General features: G+C 48.8%; 1 protein-coding gene across 1 annotated transcript in view; it reads left to right on the top strand.

Moving 5' to 3' along the window:
* RHOT2 (ras homolog family member T2) overlaps positions 1-11,780 on the top strand; it is a 30,130-nt gene extending 18,350 nt beyond the window's left edge. The window contains exons 10-19 of the mRNA XM_080981970.1: positions 769-877; positions 1,913-2,033; positions 2,780-2,864; positions 3,761-3,906; positions 4,023-4,123; positions 5,187-5,317; positions 5,430-5,510; positions 6,795-6,917; positions 7,394-7,596; positions 9,541-11,780. Coding sequence (XP_080838096.1) covers positions 769-877; positions 1,913-2,033; positions 2,780-2,864; positions 3,761-3,906; positions 4,023-4,123; positions 5,187-5,317; positions 5,430-5,510; positions 6,795-6,917; positions 7,394-7,596; positions 9,541-9,658 — 1,218 coding nt within the window. The 3' untranslated portion in view covers positions 9,659-11,780. The remainder of the gene's footprint in view (positions 1-768; positions 878-1,912; positions 2,034-2,779; positions 2,865-3,760; positions 3,907-4,022; positions 4,124-5,186; positions 5,318-5,429; positions 5,511-6,794; positions 6,918-7,393; positions 7,597-9,540) is intronic.
* The last annotated feature ends 4,597 nt before the right edge of the window (positions 11,781-16,377 follow it).

Genomic DNA, 16,377 nt, shown 5'->3' with positions numbered 1-16,377 from the left:
CATTTTCCAGTCAATGGAAAAGGAACTCTAGTGTTTACCTGAGTTAGCAGCTCCATTCTTCTCGCAAGGTGAAAGCTTGAGTCAGCAGCTATTTGCACAAGGCTGTCAAATTTGGTTTCTTAGCTCCAGCTTTCCTGAAAGACCCAGATTCTAAAGCTTATATGCAAATTTGTGCATACTGGATAATTTAATTTTGGGTGGGGAGGCAAGCTGCAAAAGCAGAGGGTTAGCAAGTCTCTTTTTTCTCAGTTTCTGAGATTTTACTGGGACCTGTATTGAATCTGCAATTGTTTTTATTGGGTTGTAGCCGGTGCTAGATCTACTCAGAGCAGACCCATTGAAATTAATGGGCATGAAGTCATTTGGGTCCATCAATTTCAGTGGGTCTACTCTTGAGTAAAAGGCAGTTGGCGGCAACCCATCGTGGTGGTGTTTTTACTGTTAAATCCCATTAGGATGTTTCTTTAGAAGTGAAATAGGATGTTTCTTTAGAAGTGAAATAAATAAATGCTATTGTCTTCCTAAAGGCTAGAAGTGCTGGCTTTCCCACCCCAAATGCTGTGATTCTAAAATCGTTGAATGTCAGATCCCATGAACTGACTTTACCTAACTTGGGATATTGTTGAATATAGGATGTAATAACCTTACAGTAGCTACTAAAGTGGTATGGTTCTTCCTTTTGGCTCCAGTGGAATAGGTTTAAAAATAAATAAACTGGAACTGCCTATTTTCCTGATTTGGCCCCACCTTTCTTCTCTTGGGAGGTAGAAGTCCTGCTTCGGAAATCCTTTGGCACCCCAGGCTCTGGAAGATGTGAAAATGGTGGTCTGGAAAAACACAACAGACGGAGTCCAGGACAACGGACTGACCCTCAATGGTAACTCCAGCAGAAAACTTGCATGCCTGGCTCTGGGGATCATCTTAGAGCCCGTCTCGGCGGATCAGAAAGAGGGACAGCAGCACTGCAGAGTTGCACAGATGGCCCAGGGGCATCCTTTGAAGCCAGGGCTGCTCAGCCAGTTTAGACCACATATCCCAAGGGCAAAATTGATGTTGGTTTGAAACAGGCTGCAGGCAGTTGCTTTGCGTGTTTTCCTGCTTGAATGAGCTTTCATTTTAACAGAGCTTCCTTGTTCACTGCTGCAACTCTCTGTGTTCGTTTGATTCTGATTGAACAAGCTGGGGAACGATTTAGCAGTTGCACCAGGAGAGGAAAAGTATCAGACAAGAGAACATGGGGAGTGCTTTTACTGCTACACATGGGAATAAATTGAACGACTGAGAAGGCAGGGAAGACTCATTGGGTAAATCAGGGGGTGAGGAACCTTTTTCAGCCTGGGCAGCCTTTCCCTTCTGGACAGCCGTCTGGAAGCCACCTGCCAATAGTGGGCGGAGCCAGAGGTAAAAGTGGGCAGAGCAATAAGTCTGAATGTCACCTTTTGTGCAGTAAGTGAGTTTTGTCACACTGAGATTTCCATCCATTAATTAAATATTGTATAGGAGAGTTTGGGATTTAACTTGTCCAGAATCTCCTGTGCCAAGATCTTCTAGCTGGCAACTCCAGCTGCAGAAATCTCACTCATGGCCTAGTTGCGACCCTGTTACAGAGTGTGGGTCTGGCAATAGAAACAAAGGATATGTGGTGCCTATGATGGAAGCAGTTGGAAAAGTCAGATACAGTGTCCTAGACGAGGTCAGGGCAAACCAGTCAGAGGCACATGGTCTCACCTGTGTCATGTGACTTTCAGTGTGCACCAGGAAGTGGCACCCAGCAGCTGAATCTCGCGAAGATTCGGAGCTGCTGCCTGTGTGGTGTGAGATCACTACAGATCAGCTTTTCTGGCATCTCTGTTGTCATTGCCTGCTGATCATGCTATGCACTTGGGACCCAAAATCCTTTCCTCTCTTCCAGGCTTCCTTTTCCTCAATACGCTCTTCATCCAAAGGGGGCGTCATGAGACTACGTGGACCATCCTGCGTCGCTTTGGCTATGATGATGCCCTGGAGCTGACAGACGACTATCTCTGCCCACCGTGCGTAAATTGTTGCCCTCTTGAATGTTAAGGGGAAGGAGAAAGAGGGGACCACTGACATATGGGACAATGGGAAGACATGATTCTGAACTCGCACACAGGAAGCTGCCTTATACTGAGTCAGACTTTTGGTCCATCTGGCTCAGTATTGTCCACACTGGCTGGCAGCAACTCTCCAGGATTTGGGACAGGATACATTCCCAGCCCTACCTGGAAGTGCTGGGGATTGAACCTGGGACCTTCTGCATGTTGAGCAGGTGCTCATTCTCTGTGTTCACCTTGTGATCCCCCCCCCCCATGCTTGTTCCTTAGCATTTGCAAGTTTAGTTGCCATCTGGAAAGAGTCCTTTACTGGTTTCCATTCCTAAGTCTTGGTTTCCCCTCCTTTTGGGGTCAGTTCCAGCCATGGGTTTCAGAGAGTGGCCATTATTCACCTGTTGGGAGGTATTACAGTGGTACCTCGGGTTAAGAACTTAATTATTTCTGGAGGTCCGTTCTTAACCTGAAACTGTTCTTAACCTGAAGCACCACTTTGGCTAATGGGGCCTTCTGCTGCTGCCATGCCACCACCGCATGATTTCTGTTCTCATCCTGAAGCAAAGTTCTTAACCTGAGGTACTATTTCTGGGTTAGTGGAGTCTGTAACCTGAAGCGTCTGTAACCCGAGGTACCACTGTACTTGGTTTTTAAAAGTCCCAGGCTTCTTGAGGACCTGCCTTGACCAGCGCTGCCCTCCTTTCTTTCAGGATCCGGGTGCCTCATGACAGCTCCACAGAGCTGAATCACTTTGGTTACCAGTTCCTGCAGAAGATGTTTGAGAAGCATGACAAGGTGAGCTGCACAGAAGCACACACGCCTTGGCTGTGCAGAACAGTGCTGCCGCCAGTGCCACCCCCCCCCAAAGGGTTGCAGTTCTTTGATCTCCGCTGCATGATTGCCGTTGGCACTCGAGTCGCGTCTGGCTGTTTTGTGCCCTGCTTGCCCCTAAATAGGCTTGTAGGCCATTCCAGAGTTGAGCAAAGGGATGTCACTTGAACAACAGCAGTGCCCAAACATTCCCACCCACCCTGCAGACCACTTGGACATAGCTGGTGGTCTTGACCAGTGGTCGTGGCGGGCCATTAAATGATTTTTCCCTGGCTTCTGTAGCGATCGTATTCTGCTATGCTAGATGCTGTATTGATTGTGCTTCTGTATTGCTTATTTTCGTAAAATCGTAGAACTGTAGAGTTGGAAGGGACCCCAAGGGTCATCTAGTCCAACCCCCTGCAATGCAGGAATCACAGCTAAAGAATCCCTGACAAATGGCCATCCAACCTCTGTTTAAAAGCCTCCAGTGAAGGAGAGTCCACCCCCTTCTGAAGTATAGGCAGTGACCAATCTGTTGTGACTAAAACGGTTGCCCCCTTTAGTCCATTTCACTGTTGAACAGCTCTTCCTGCTTACAGCTGTTACAACTCTCTTATCTCTTACATATTGTACTTCATTGTATCACAATTTGCATTCCGTAGAATTCAGATCGCAATGCAAGATTAGAAATTGAAGGAGTAATTAAAAACCCTGCAATTTAAAATCAATGTGAATATTTAACACGGACATTTCAGAGACCGCCTGTTTGAATCTTGCTAACCACGCATGGCCCACCCTGTGTGACAATGGGTAGACTTCCATTCGATGGAGAGCTGCTACTCAGGTGCCCATTTCTTTCTTCCCTTCCATGTCTCTAGGACGGTGATGGAGCCCTCTCTCCCGCCGAGCTGCACAGCTTCTTTAGTGTATTCCCCTACATGCCCTGGGGGCCTGAGCTCTACCACACGGTATGCACCACTGATAAAGGCCTGCTTTCCCTGCATGGATTCCTCTGCCAGTGGACGTAAGCGCAGCCCTTCTCTGCCTCCTCCCTCAATCACCCTGTCCGCTTCACACGCAGCGGGCCCTCCCAGCGATCCCAGTAACGGGCAACCTTCTCTCTGTTTGGATTTCCCCTAGGCTGGTTGCCTACCTGGATGTCCATCGCTGCCTGGAGCACCTGGCTTACCTTGGCTACCCCATCTTCTCTGAGCAGGACTCTCAGATCCACGCCATCACAGGTGGGCCCCACTCCTGCTTCAGTGCCCCTTGGAATCGGGAGGAGAGGGGACTCCTCTGTCCTGGCACAGCTATTGCCCTTTCTGCTTGCTGCCCTCCTCTGTCGAGAGCTATTGAGCACCTGCTTCCATGTTGAATGGAGAATGAGCCTGAGCATTGTGGGTTTTCTGTCCCCTCCAATGGTTATGAAGGGCGGTGGAAGCGGCTGCATTTCAGTGTTGCCTTTGTAGAACTCGGCAGGGAGGAGGTGGGAACGAAACCAGAATTAGTTGGCTCCGCCTGCGATTGGCTCTGGATCTGCCTACCGTTGCGCCCCCCCCCCCCGCCTTCCATCCCACCAGTCCCAATGGGCATCAGCTCCCAGTGATCAATGGATAATAATAATAATAATTTATTATTTGTACCCCGCCCATCTGGCTGGGTCTCCCCAGCCACTCTGGGCGGCTTCCAACAAAGACCAAAAATACACTAAAATGTCACACATTAAAAACTTCCCTGAACAGGGCTGCCTTCAGATGTCTTCTGAATGTCCGGTAGTTGTTTATCTCTTTGACATCTGATGGGAGGGCGTTCCACAGGGCGGGCGCCACTACCGAGAAGCCTCTCTGCCTGGTTGCCTGTAACTTGGCTTTTCGCAGTGAGGGAACCGCCAGAAGGCCCTCGGCACTGGACCTCAGTGTCCAGGCTGAACGATGGGGGTGGAGATGCTCCTTCAGGTATACTGGGCCGAGGCCATTTAGGGCTTTAAAGGTCAACACCAACACTTTGAATTGTGCTCGGAAACATACTGGGAGCCAATGTAGGTCTTTCAAGACCAGTGTTATGTGGTCTCGGCGGCCGCCCCCAGTCACCATTCTAGCTGCCGCATTCTGGATTAGTTGTATTTTCCGGGTCACCTTCAAAGGTAGCCCCACGTAGAGCGCCTTGCAGTAGCATTGCACCCATAAAATCATAGCTGCCTCCTGTCCAGCAAAGACAACACTTGCTTGGAGGCTGTGTCCCCAGCAGCAGGAAAGAAGGGAAGGCTTCATCATTTCACCCAGCCCCTCTTTTCTTCTGCTCCAGTTACACGGGAGAAAAGGATTGACTTGGAGAAGGGCCAGACACATCGGAATGTTTTCCTGTGCAAAGTGATTGGATCCCGAGGAGCTGGCAAGTCTGCATTCCTGCAAGCCTTCCTTGGGAAGAACTTGGCTGTGAGTCTAGAAGTCTCTCTTCTTGTCCTCTGCTGCCTGTTCTTTCCTGAGTGATGAACCTGTGGGTAATAAATAAAATACAAATAATCCCTGCTCCTCCTTCCTTTTCCAGGCCCAAAGGGAATCCGAGGGGAAGGAGTCCTTCTATTCAATTAACACAGTGCAAGTCAATGGGCAGGAAAAGCATCTGATAGTAAGTTTGCTCAGTTACACTGACCTTAAGTCCTAAGTACGGAAGTAAATTTTTAGTCAATTGACATAAAAATGTCAACGCTTCTTTTCCCCGCCTTTAACCTAAGAGACTTAGGTACATCATCATTCACATATCCATACACACGAACATCACTTCTGTGGCGATTCTCTCTCTGTGACACTTGGGGAACGTCTGATCCATGGGCCAGTCTTGGCCAGCTAGATGTTCCAATTTGGCCCATTTTCTCAAAACCACGCCCACCTGGGTCAGAGACATCAGCTGATGGGTGGGGTGGGAGTGAGGTTCAACTGCAGCGGCTGTTCACACCAGTTCCCTGCAGCCAGTGCAGCAACATTTAATCTCCTGCCCATCAACTAAGGGGAGAGTGGGGTGTTAAATCCTGCATGGTGTGGCTGCTTAAGCCAGTATGTTCCACTTACCTCTCATATTTGGCCTGTAGGGCCTTATGCTGATAAGGATCTGGCCTGTGGCGCCAAAAAGGTTGCCTACCCCTAGCTCTGTGATACAGTTAGTCATTGGCTGCAAAGTGCGTTTGCCCACCTGTTCCAGAGAGGGCTGTTGATAGGCGTTTCTTGAATTACTGTTCCCAAGGAGGTCTATATATAGTACACCACTTTTGAAAGAAGGGGGGGTTTCCCAAAACAGTTTGATGGTATTACTTCCAATGTCTTCTCTTAAATGTGGGCGGGGGGGGGGGCATGTCAATTTTGATACCCAGAGTAGCTCTTCAGAGGACGCAGTGAGTGGTCTGGGAGCAGCTAATGTGGCAGGCACAGATCTGGCCCAGAACCAGGGACTTCTGGTAGATACTCATCTGTGTAGAAGCAGGTTGTGAGGGCAGTAAATAAAATGCTTTGCTCTTGGCTCCTGTTAACTATTTTTTTAAAAAAAATACTTTACCATATTCATAGCTATTATAATTATTTCGTGTCATTAATGTATATGGCATTTTAACAAGTGACATAGAAAACAGGTCCCTGCCCCAAGGAGCTTCCAGTCTACATTCTAGTGGGGGGGAGAGAGAGAGAAGTAGGGGGGAAATGATAGGGGCAGCAGAAGCTGAAAGAACATTGCCTATTCATCATTAAGTGTACAAGTTGCCTGTGCATCTGTTACCTGAAGTCTGTGTGTTTCTTTTGGTAAGAAGAATGAACAATGCCATCCCTTGTTCAGAAGAAGCGACATGAGAGATATTTTTTATGTTAAAAGAAAGACTGTCCTGAAATGCTTCAGATATACTTTCCTCCCTGTATTTCTTGCCAGCTGCACGAGATTAATGTGGAGACAGAGTTTGCGAAGGCGTCTGATGCAGCTTGCGACGTTGCTTGCTTATTGTACGATGTGACAGACCACAAGTCTTTCAACTATTGTGCCAGCATTTATAAGGTACTCCTTCCCTTGTCCCTGCTCCCCCCTTGGCTGAGGAGCAGCTGTTCAGACTGACGGCTAGCAGTGCAAATCCTAACTGTGTCTCCTCAGAAAGTAAGTCCTATTGAATTCAGTGGAGCTTACTCCCAGGGAAGCGGGGTTAGGAGCACACTTTGCTTGGCCAGTGCTTTCAAGAACATCCAAGTAGGTTTACTGGTGGGCGACAAGTCTGCAAGCAGGGGTGAACAAGAAGTAGATTGGGATCTACTGGTAGATCTCTGGATAATTTGCAGTTGATCAGCAAGGGTTTCTTGGCAGCAGCAAAGCAACTTTATTCCCCTTATAATTGAGTTGTTGTGTGGTGTCACTTGGGACCTGCTTGCAGGCTTGCCATTGAGGCATCTGGTGAGATCAGAGCGCAGGGCCAGATCCAGTGGCCTGATCCAGCAGAAAAGCCTCTCTTGATATTTGTTTGTTAACTATCTCCTCTGCAGCAGCACTACATGGACGGGCAGATCCCTTGCCTCTTCGTGGCCTGCAAGGCAGACCTGCCAGAGACGTCGCCACAACATGGCCTCTCGCCGGCCGAGTTCTGCTACAAGCACCGCCTGCCGCCCCCATTTTACTTCACCTGCAGTGGGCAGGGCCCACCCAGCCTCGCCGCCTTCGCCAAACTGGCCACGGCTGCCACCTTCCCGTTAGTAACGTTCTCCTTCTAGTTATAGTCCTCCTTAGTGGGCAGCTGGGCTTTGGTTGGGTGAATTTTTGCCTCTGGCCTCGGCCATCACCTGCATGCGGCACTTGGGGCTACCCAGAATGGAATGTGGCCCTCGGGCTGAGTGAGTTTCCCTAACCCTGTTTTTCAATGCACACCCTGAAGAGGATTTCTGTGTGACTCAAAAGCTTGCCGTCCCAGCATCGTGAACGTTATTTGGCCCTGGCGAACAACACTGTTGTTCTTACCCTGCAGCCGGCATCTTCTGGGAGCAACGCTGCGATGGCGGCTTTGGGCCTAGTCAGTTATTTTAACAAGCCAGGAGCTTGTGAGGGAACGCGCTGCTTTTTGCCCGCTGGTATTAGATGTAAGCTTCTCCCCAAGGAGTATGATAAATCCATTATTTATAGCCAGTTAAACCAAAAAGGGCAGGGGAGATTGAGCCAGTCTCGGGCCCTGCATTAAGAGCTTTATTTATTTATGCCACAATTCTTAAATCTTCCTAATATGCCTGTGAAGAAGAAAAGGGAGGCAGTGCAATAAAATTAATGTTATGATGAAGGGAAGTTAGGAACGAAATGCTCTGGGTGACTGATGATATCCTTTTGTTTACAAGAACCTTTAAAAAAAATAATCTCTCCTTTTACCAACCAGCGTGTCTTGTTCGGTACAGATCACATTTGGATGCTGGAAATGTAGCTGTCAGGATGGGAGCTGTAGCTGAGTGCCTCCCCCCTCCCATTTTCCCCTTAAGCCCTTGCTTCTCCTCTCCCAATATTATTAACAACCTTGCCTCATTTACCCCTTTGCTTCAGCTTCCTTTCAGTCTGCTTTGTATCTAGCCCATCCTTCTGACCATTTTACCTTTCCCCAAACTTTGGACAAATATCTCACGGCTTTCCCAGGTCCTGCACCAATTTTGCACCTCCAGACAAAGTCGGAATGCCTGTATTCATTCCCGACACTTTATGCTGAAACGTGACAGCCATTAAGTTTGAGGTGTGTTGGTTGCTGCACTTGCAGATAGCTGTGAGGTGAGGGTCAGGATTGGTAAGGCAAGGCTGCGTGTCACAGCATAGCGCCGCTTGCCTTTGCTAAGTGGTGCTTCCCTACACCGTTCCTACGTGGAAGGGGGTGCTTTCTCCTCAGCGACAAATTAGGCTTGCTAAATGGTCTGCTGCTTTCAGGCTTTCAGACAGTATTCCGTAGGACTAGCAGCGTAAACAACCCTTCCTGCCTAACCCCCTTCCCCTCCCTAGGAAAACGCATAAGATTCGTGCCAGAGGCAGAGATAGATCACTGCTTTTTCAAGTTGGATTCCCTCCCCCTTTCATGTGGGTCTCCATTAATGGGAACAGGTGCCACAGCAGCATGACCTAGAAAGGCACAACTATAGCTCTTTTCTGCTACAAATTATTTAGAACTTGCCACGCTATTTATACCCCTGCTAGGTCAAAGTGTTAGCGTAATGCCTCTGGCCCAGCCTGCCTGGCGTGTAAATAACGAGTGACTGTGGGAAAGGACCCATTAGTATTTTGTTTGCGAGACTCCATGCTTTTTTTAAAAAAAACAACCCCAACAACCTAACATTCTGCCTTCATAAAGAGAAATGGTTCAGACCACACTGTGCCTTTAAAGGATTATGATGCCACTTTAAACAGTCATGGCTTACCCCAAAGAATGCTGGGAAGTGTAGTTTGTTATGGGTCCTGAGAGTGGTTTAATAGTCCCTCTTCCCAGGGAACCCTGGGAATTGTAGCTCACTTTGGGGACTAGGGGACTCCTAACAATGCCCAGCCCACTTAATAAACTACACTTCCCAGCATACTTGGGGGAAAGTCACGGCCATACACCTCCTCCTTCCCTCCTCCCCAGTTTGTGTTTATCATTTGGGCTGAAACGCTGCTTCCCTTTTTTGCCTCTCAGGCACTTGAACGACATCAACCTGGGCGCCGCCTCTTTCTGGATCCGGGTAGCTTTGGGAGCTACGGTCGCCGCCGTTGTGGGAGTCACACTCTACAAGGTGATGGCGAAGAATAAGTGAAATAAGAGGAGGAGCGGGGCCTTCTCCTTCTTCTCCTCCTCCTCCTCTGCCATTTCTCCACCCGAAGGTAGAACACCAGCTTCATTTGCACACCCAGGAAGAAATGGAGGTCAGGGGAAGAAGACAGCACACACACACACCTCGCCGAAGACTGGATTCCCCCTCCTCCCTGACTCTCCCTGCGGGGCAAGGTGGTGTCGGAGGAAGACGACCATTGCACCAGCAAAAGCAGAAATAGTCCTAGAGTCATCCAGCTGGCATGGGCAGGACTCATCTTCTCATTCCACCCATTTCCTCCCATCCCCAAAAAGTACATTTCCCACACTCAGGGAGTGCTGACACTGTCCCCCGCTCCCCGCTTTCCTTCCAGCTATAGCTTTAGGAAATCCACTCTGCTGCTTGACATATCTCAAGGCTCCCCTTAACTTTTTACCGCATCTGATTGTCTTGCAGCTAAATAGCTTTTTAAAAAAACAAAAACGTTTCTTTCGGTGGGGGGAAGCTCAAGGCGGCACCTCAGGAAAGCTGTCTGTGCCGTTGCGTCCCTGGTTCCTCTCCAGCAGCAGGAGGACCGTCCGGCCAACCTCTTCTCCAGCGTCTTGTTTCTGCAGCGATGGGTTTTCGGTACACTATTTCCATCCCAGGAGAGCTCAAGGGCTTCCGGGACATATAATTCTTCTTGGAGCACCGTTTGCATCAGGGAGCTTCGCACACAGGCCTCTGTTGGGACGTAACTGACAAGAAGGAGGCAGCAAAAGAAGGCCACCAAGGCTGCAGGTGGTAGCTTAAAAGATGGAGTCTTAAGTCTGATCTCTGGCATGCTGCCCTCAGGCACAATGTGCCTCCCGGTACTCATGTTATCCTCTCTCATCTTTGCACCGTGTCCTGCATTTTGAGTGGTTATACTGGGTCTCTTGCTATGGGCAACCAGGAAGTCCCCCTCTCCCCAGGGCCCCGGTTGTCCAGGGTAGGCCAAGGTAACTCCTCTGGGCCACACTGTGAGGAAGATACTCCCCAAAAAAAGCCTACTGAGGGACCCAAAGGCGGTTTAGGAAGCCCCCTGACTCTCTGCCTCAGTGTGTCTGGTTGGCTGTCCTCCTCAGCAGTCCCAGTTTCTGTTTTAGACCCCAACAGATTAGGAAGGAAGAGCTGTGGCGGTGGTGTTGGAGGATGTTTGGGTGAATAGTAGGGCACACATCATTTAACAGGCCCACCATTCCTCACCCCATCAGGAAGAGTGTCACCAGGGCAGTTTTTGTGTGTCACACTCCCTTGTTTTGAAGGTGCCAGGACAGATAAAGAGGTCTCTCTTTCCAGTAGGGTTTGCTCTTGCAGTGGCAGGGCTCCCTCTCTCAAGCCCTACTTTTTAAAACTTACCCTTTGTTTTAAAATAGTTGTGTAAATATGTACATGGTAAACGGAGCATATTTCTGCATCCCTAGGAAACAGCTCGGATAATTTTTTTTAAAAAAGGAATCTTTTAGCAGCAGATGTAATAATCAACTCTTCCTGCACACTTAACATGATGGGCAAGGGGGGTTGGTTGTTGGGTTCCTCCCCTGTGCTATCTCCACATGAGGAAGTTTCCATCTCAACCCTTCTCCCTGCATGCTTTTGGGATGCAAACTGCACATAGAATAAAGATACCTCTCTTCGGACTGAGCTATGCAGGCAGGACCAGTTCCACACAAGGGGAACCATTAAATGTCAGGAGCTGGAAACCTTTTGCCCTCCAGCTATTGGTGAACAGCATTGCCCATTGGTCTCAGTCGGCACGGCTGAGAGGCAAGGCTGATGGGAGATGTTGTACAACAACAGCTGGGTTGCCAAAAGGTCCCCCCCCCAAAAAAAAACTGGTTCATGTGTACCAAGATACAGGTAGAGATGAGAAGCAACTATTGCCACAGTGATGGCGTTCATTCCCTGTCCACAGCTACAGTGCTTGCAAAAACCATCCCAGCTCTTCCCACCTGCAGCTGGGCTAATTCTGCTGTTTCCTCTCCCCCCCCACCCCAATAGGATTGCTTGCAAATAGGCACTCGTATATCAGGTGAGCTTTGTGAACCGCCGTTCTATCAACGCCAAGGAAATAAAACTTACCAGTATTGGGGATTTCCAGGTAGATCCTTTTTTTGCCTGACTTTTTTTTTTAAGAGCTTGGGGTAGGGGAGCGGCAATAAGACCAATATACCACAGTGTCCGTTGCTCATCTCCCACCTGCTGTAGAAGGGAGCGAGCTTCAGAGGACTGGACAGCATTAGCCCCTTTCGCTCCGGACAGTTTAAAACAAAACCTGCTTTTAAAGCATTCCCCTTTGTCATCGCCTCCCTTGCCAACTGCCAGCCGCAGAAGAGCCTAAAGTGGTGTTAATGGGAGCGCCAGGCAGGCTAGCCAACTTCCTCATCGGACACGTACATCAATTTATTTCCCAGTGACTGCCAGCACCCCAGTCCCAGCCCTTCCCTCTCCCAGTAGTTTCCTCCCGATGCTGCATTACGTATTGCAGTCTCATCCAGGACGTAATGCACTCTCATCCAGAAGCCTTGACAGCCAGTGCGTTGGACCCTGGGAGTAACAAGGAGAGTGTGGGGCAGTGGCACAGGGCAGTGGGGGGGAAGAGGGGGACAAAGAGCCTTGGGTCTGGAAGAGCTCCTTCAAGATGGCCCCCAGCCATCTTCCACTAGGATATATTGAGATGTGCAGCTATCAGCACAGTTTTAATTGTCGGCCTAGAATGGTGCTGCTGGATCCCTCATTGGGCGACACAAGTCTATTCTTTTAAGGCCCTTCCCAGTAAAATCACTGACAGTTGGATTGTATAGCCGTGGGAAGACCGCACTGTATCATGGTTCCCTTAAGCAACACAGTGTCTCCACAGCCGGCTGCTGGTGCTCAGCGTCGGACACAGCTGTCGACTGAGCCTGGCTCACCTGTATCTACCAGGCAGCTGATCAATCCAGGAAATGTTTACTTAGCACGGCCTTCACCAAGCTGGTGCCCTCCAGATGTTTTGGATTACAGCTCTCACCAAGGAGATGCCAAGTGCTCCCTGGTCACAACCACACCTGACGCCACTGCTGTTTGTGTTGTCCCCCACCCCACCCCCAATTCCTGCCTCACAGCATTGGGTAGCAGAACTGCATACCACAATGGCATCATGACAGTGGGAGGGGTGGGGGCCTTTGCTGTGGGGCTGCCAATTTTCTATGGTAGCTCCAAATTCTTTGTAGCATGTAGGTCCCCCCCCCCCAAGTCCCCTTGGTCAAACGAGTGGGGAAACCCTCGTTTCTCTTTCACTGGAGTTTTCCTCTCGATAATCTCTTTATTTTTGCTCTCAGCATAAATCTCTGGCTTGCCCCAAAGAGAAACCTCTCTGCTCCACAGTCCTTTTGTGTCTCCCTGCCCTGAGGCTCCTCTTTCTGCTGGGAAAACCTTAAGCAGGGAGCCAAATCAAATAATTCGATGGTTACATCTTAAGTCTTCAGTGCCCATGCTTTTCAGATGCGGTTTTACAACATGTTGAAGGACGGGACCGAGCCTGTACTTTTACAGCTGGTTTTGAAACAAAATTCTAGAGCCCTCCCTCTTTGGCGCAAAACCTGCCCCCTTGCGCTGTTTCAGAATGTGTGAATGACATTCAGGGTCCTCTTTGGGTTTTCCTATAGCACCACACGCACACACAGAGACTGTCTGCAAGCATACTGGGAATCCTTTTCAACTAAGCAGGAGATCCACAGAGATCCCATGGATCTGCTTCCTCTGGGAAAGATGTCTGCGGTGGTTAGAGCAGATGATGGCATTTTGGACTCTCCTAAACAATCACTAGGTGACTCATATTGTGCTGCCATTTTGCCTATCAGCAAAATCGTCTGCAGATATTCTGGAGCTATGATGTGCTAAGCCTCAAGTTGCCACTCCGTCTCTGCCAGCCTTGCTCCTGGGCCTTTTAATGCTAGGCTTGCATGCAGATGATGGGCTTTTTGAGGCATGGAAATAGCCAAAGGAAAAGCTGCGCCTAGTAAATTTCTGTGCTGGGCTGTTGCTAAAATCCAACAACATCCAGAGGGTGCTTTAGAACTTGAAGAAATGCCTAAGTGTGGGGGAAAGGCCTGGCTTAAGGGTGATGGTTAAAGAGGTCATGGCTGGACTGTGGGCAAAGCGGTGATTTTGTAGGCCAGGGTTTGGTCCATAGGTTGCTGATTATCTAATGGCACTGAGCATTGCTCATTGACTGATAAAGGATCCAGCATATTATTTACCGGTGGTTTTTTTATGGATCTGCAAAAACAAGCGTTTAACTCCCATATTGCATCTTGCAAAGTACTGCAAACTTCCCTCCTTTAGATTCCAGAAGCCCCTCGCTGAACTGCAGCTGCTTTTGATGTGCCAGCAATAAGCACAGTGCTTTTTCGCCCTTGGAGCTTCATTGTTCTCCAAACCCCCAAAATACTCATATTCTGTCATCTCTGCCACCACACTGGATAAATATTTGATGCCCAGTAGATTTTGATAGAAAGAAAGAAAAGCAACCCTCCAAGATATGTTTGTTTAAAAAACACCCCAAATGTATTCAAGAACATTGGGTGTTCGAGAGACTAGGCTCCAATGCATTGCATTTTTATTTATTCTACCAGGCACACATCTGTTAAGGTTTCACCCAAAAGGGGTAAATAGCAGCTGGCTTTCCACCCAGCATCTCTTCTGAGCATCATTCCAGGTCGCAAGCTAGTGTTTGTGGCAGGATCTCACCCAAGTTCCTTGTAGCTTCCTGGGTTTATCCCTTCAAGGTATATCAATGCTGTCTGTGGCCTAAGCTTGGGTAGCCTGAAAACAGTCAGCATCCATTTGCAGGTGGCAATACTATCCATTGCTTCCCACTTGTAAAAGGAGGGCCAGCTCTTAGCATTTTATACTTTTCCCTGTCAAAAATGCAGTCACTGGCGAAGTGAAAATGGGTGTGTGGTTCTCTGCCTCAGCCCCAATACGAGTGTGTGTCTGTCTGCCTCTCTAATGCCTGTTTTGAAACTGAAGTATGAGTGGCAATTTTCATGTTAGTTTATATGCACCTGCTGTTTTCCTTCTTTACACATCAGTGCAATTCATCAGGACCAACTGCAGTTTTATGTTAAGTTTGCTTTTTAAAAAGGCTTAGTGTTTAATGTGCACCAGTCCTTCTGCATTAGGAAAAACACCTGTCCAAGTGGGGGCGTCATCAGGATCAAAGAACAAGGGGAGGAACCCATGGAGAAGTGGGGGACCTCTGCACACAAACACCCCAACTCCCATCTCTTCTGAACTTTGGCTATGTTGGCACAGGGGGGCTGGTTTCCACTCCGTTTCCCTGCTTTAAATATCCCTCCTTGCTAATTCCCCTGAAGGTGATGCATATAGCACCCCGGGGGGCAAAAAGCAGCAGGAGGTGGGATAGGAGGGGGGGCACTCTTGCTGCATGTTGTGATCCCAATGCTGATAAGAGGTCTCCACAGCTGCCTTTTCTTAGAGAGGAAGTAATTTATTTACGGTATTTTGAAAAGCATGTGTCACTTGATCCTTAGATTTAGTTCACACAAACAGTAGATGAGGGGTTGAAAAACCGTTCATGGGCAGCATCGTTTCAGCAAGTAAGTGGGTGGTTCTTGTGGCTATATCTTTCCACATGGGAAATATTCACTGAACATCCATCCACCCACCCACCCACCCACCTATCCATCTCTCAATCACACACACACACACACACGAACAATCATGTAAATCCCCCATATGCAGTTGGAAGCACTGCCGCCCAATAACACTTTAGCCACCTCAGTGTCTTGGGTTTTTTGTGTGCAAGTGAGATCATAGCATAGGCCAAAGTATCAGGAAAATTAGCCTTACCTATTGCTGCTGATAGGGATGCGGGTGGCGCTGTGGGTTAAACCACAGAGCCTAGGACTTGCTGATCAGAAGGTTGGCAGTTCGAATCCCGGCGACGGGGTGAGCTCCCGTTGCTCAGTCCCTGCTCCTGCCAACCTAGCAGTTCGAAAGCATGTCAAAGTGCAAGTAGATAAATAGGTACCGCTCCGGCGGGAAGGTAAATGGCGTTTCCATGCGCTGCTATGCTTCGCCAGAAGCGGCTTAGTCATGCTGGCCACATGACCCAAAAGCTGTATGCCGGCTCCCTTGGCCAATAAAGCGAGATGAGCGCCACAACCCCAGAGTCTGCCGCGACTGGACCTACCTGAAGGAGCGTCTCCACCTCCATCGTTGTGCCCGGACACTGAGGTCCAGCACCAAGGGCCTTCTGGCGGTTCCCTTGCTGCGAGAAGCTAAGTTACAGGGAACCAGGCAGAGGGCCTTCTCGGTAGTGGCACCTGCCCTGTGGAACGCCCTCCCATCAGATGTCAAAGAGAAAAATACCAAACTTTTAGAAGACATCTAAAGGCAGCCCTGTTTAGGGAAGCTTTTAATATTTAATAGGTTAATGTATTTTAGTGTTTTGTTGGAAGCCGCCCAGAGTGGCTGGGGAAACCCAGCCAGATGGGTGGGTATTAATAACAACAACAACAACAACAACTATTATTATTATTATTATTATTATTATTATTATTATTATCAGGGGTCCCTTTACCTTTACCTATAGCTGCTGATGGTAGCATGCATCAGTTGTATGGCATAAAGGATATACCTGACCCCTCCTCTGGACTCCAGGAGTCCCTGTTCACTATACAGCGAAAAGTGAG

The sequence above is a fragment of the Podarcis pityusensis genome, assembly GCF_964106645.2.
Source record: "Podarcis pityusensis genome assembly, chromosome: 14".
Lineage (NCBI taxonomy): Eukaryota > Metazoa > Chordata > Lepidosauria > Squamata > Lacertidae > Podarcis > Podarcis pityusensis.
Note: the sequence above shows the minus strand (reverse complement) of the source record. Positions and strands in the feature narration are given on the sequence as shown.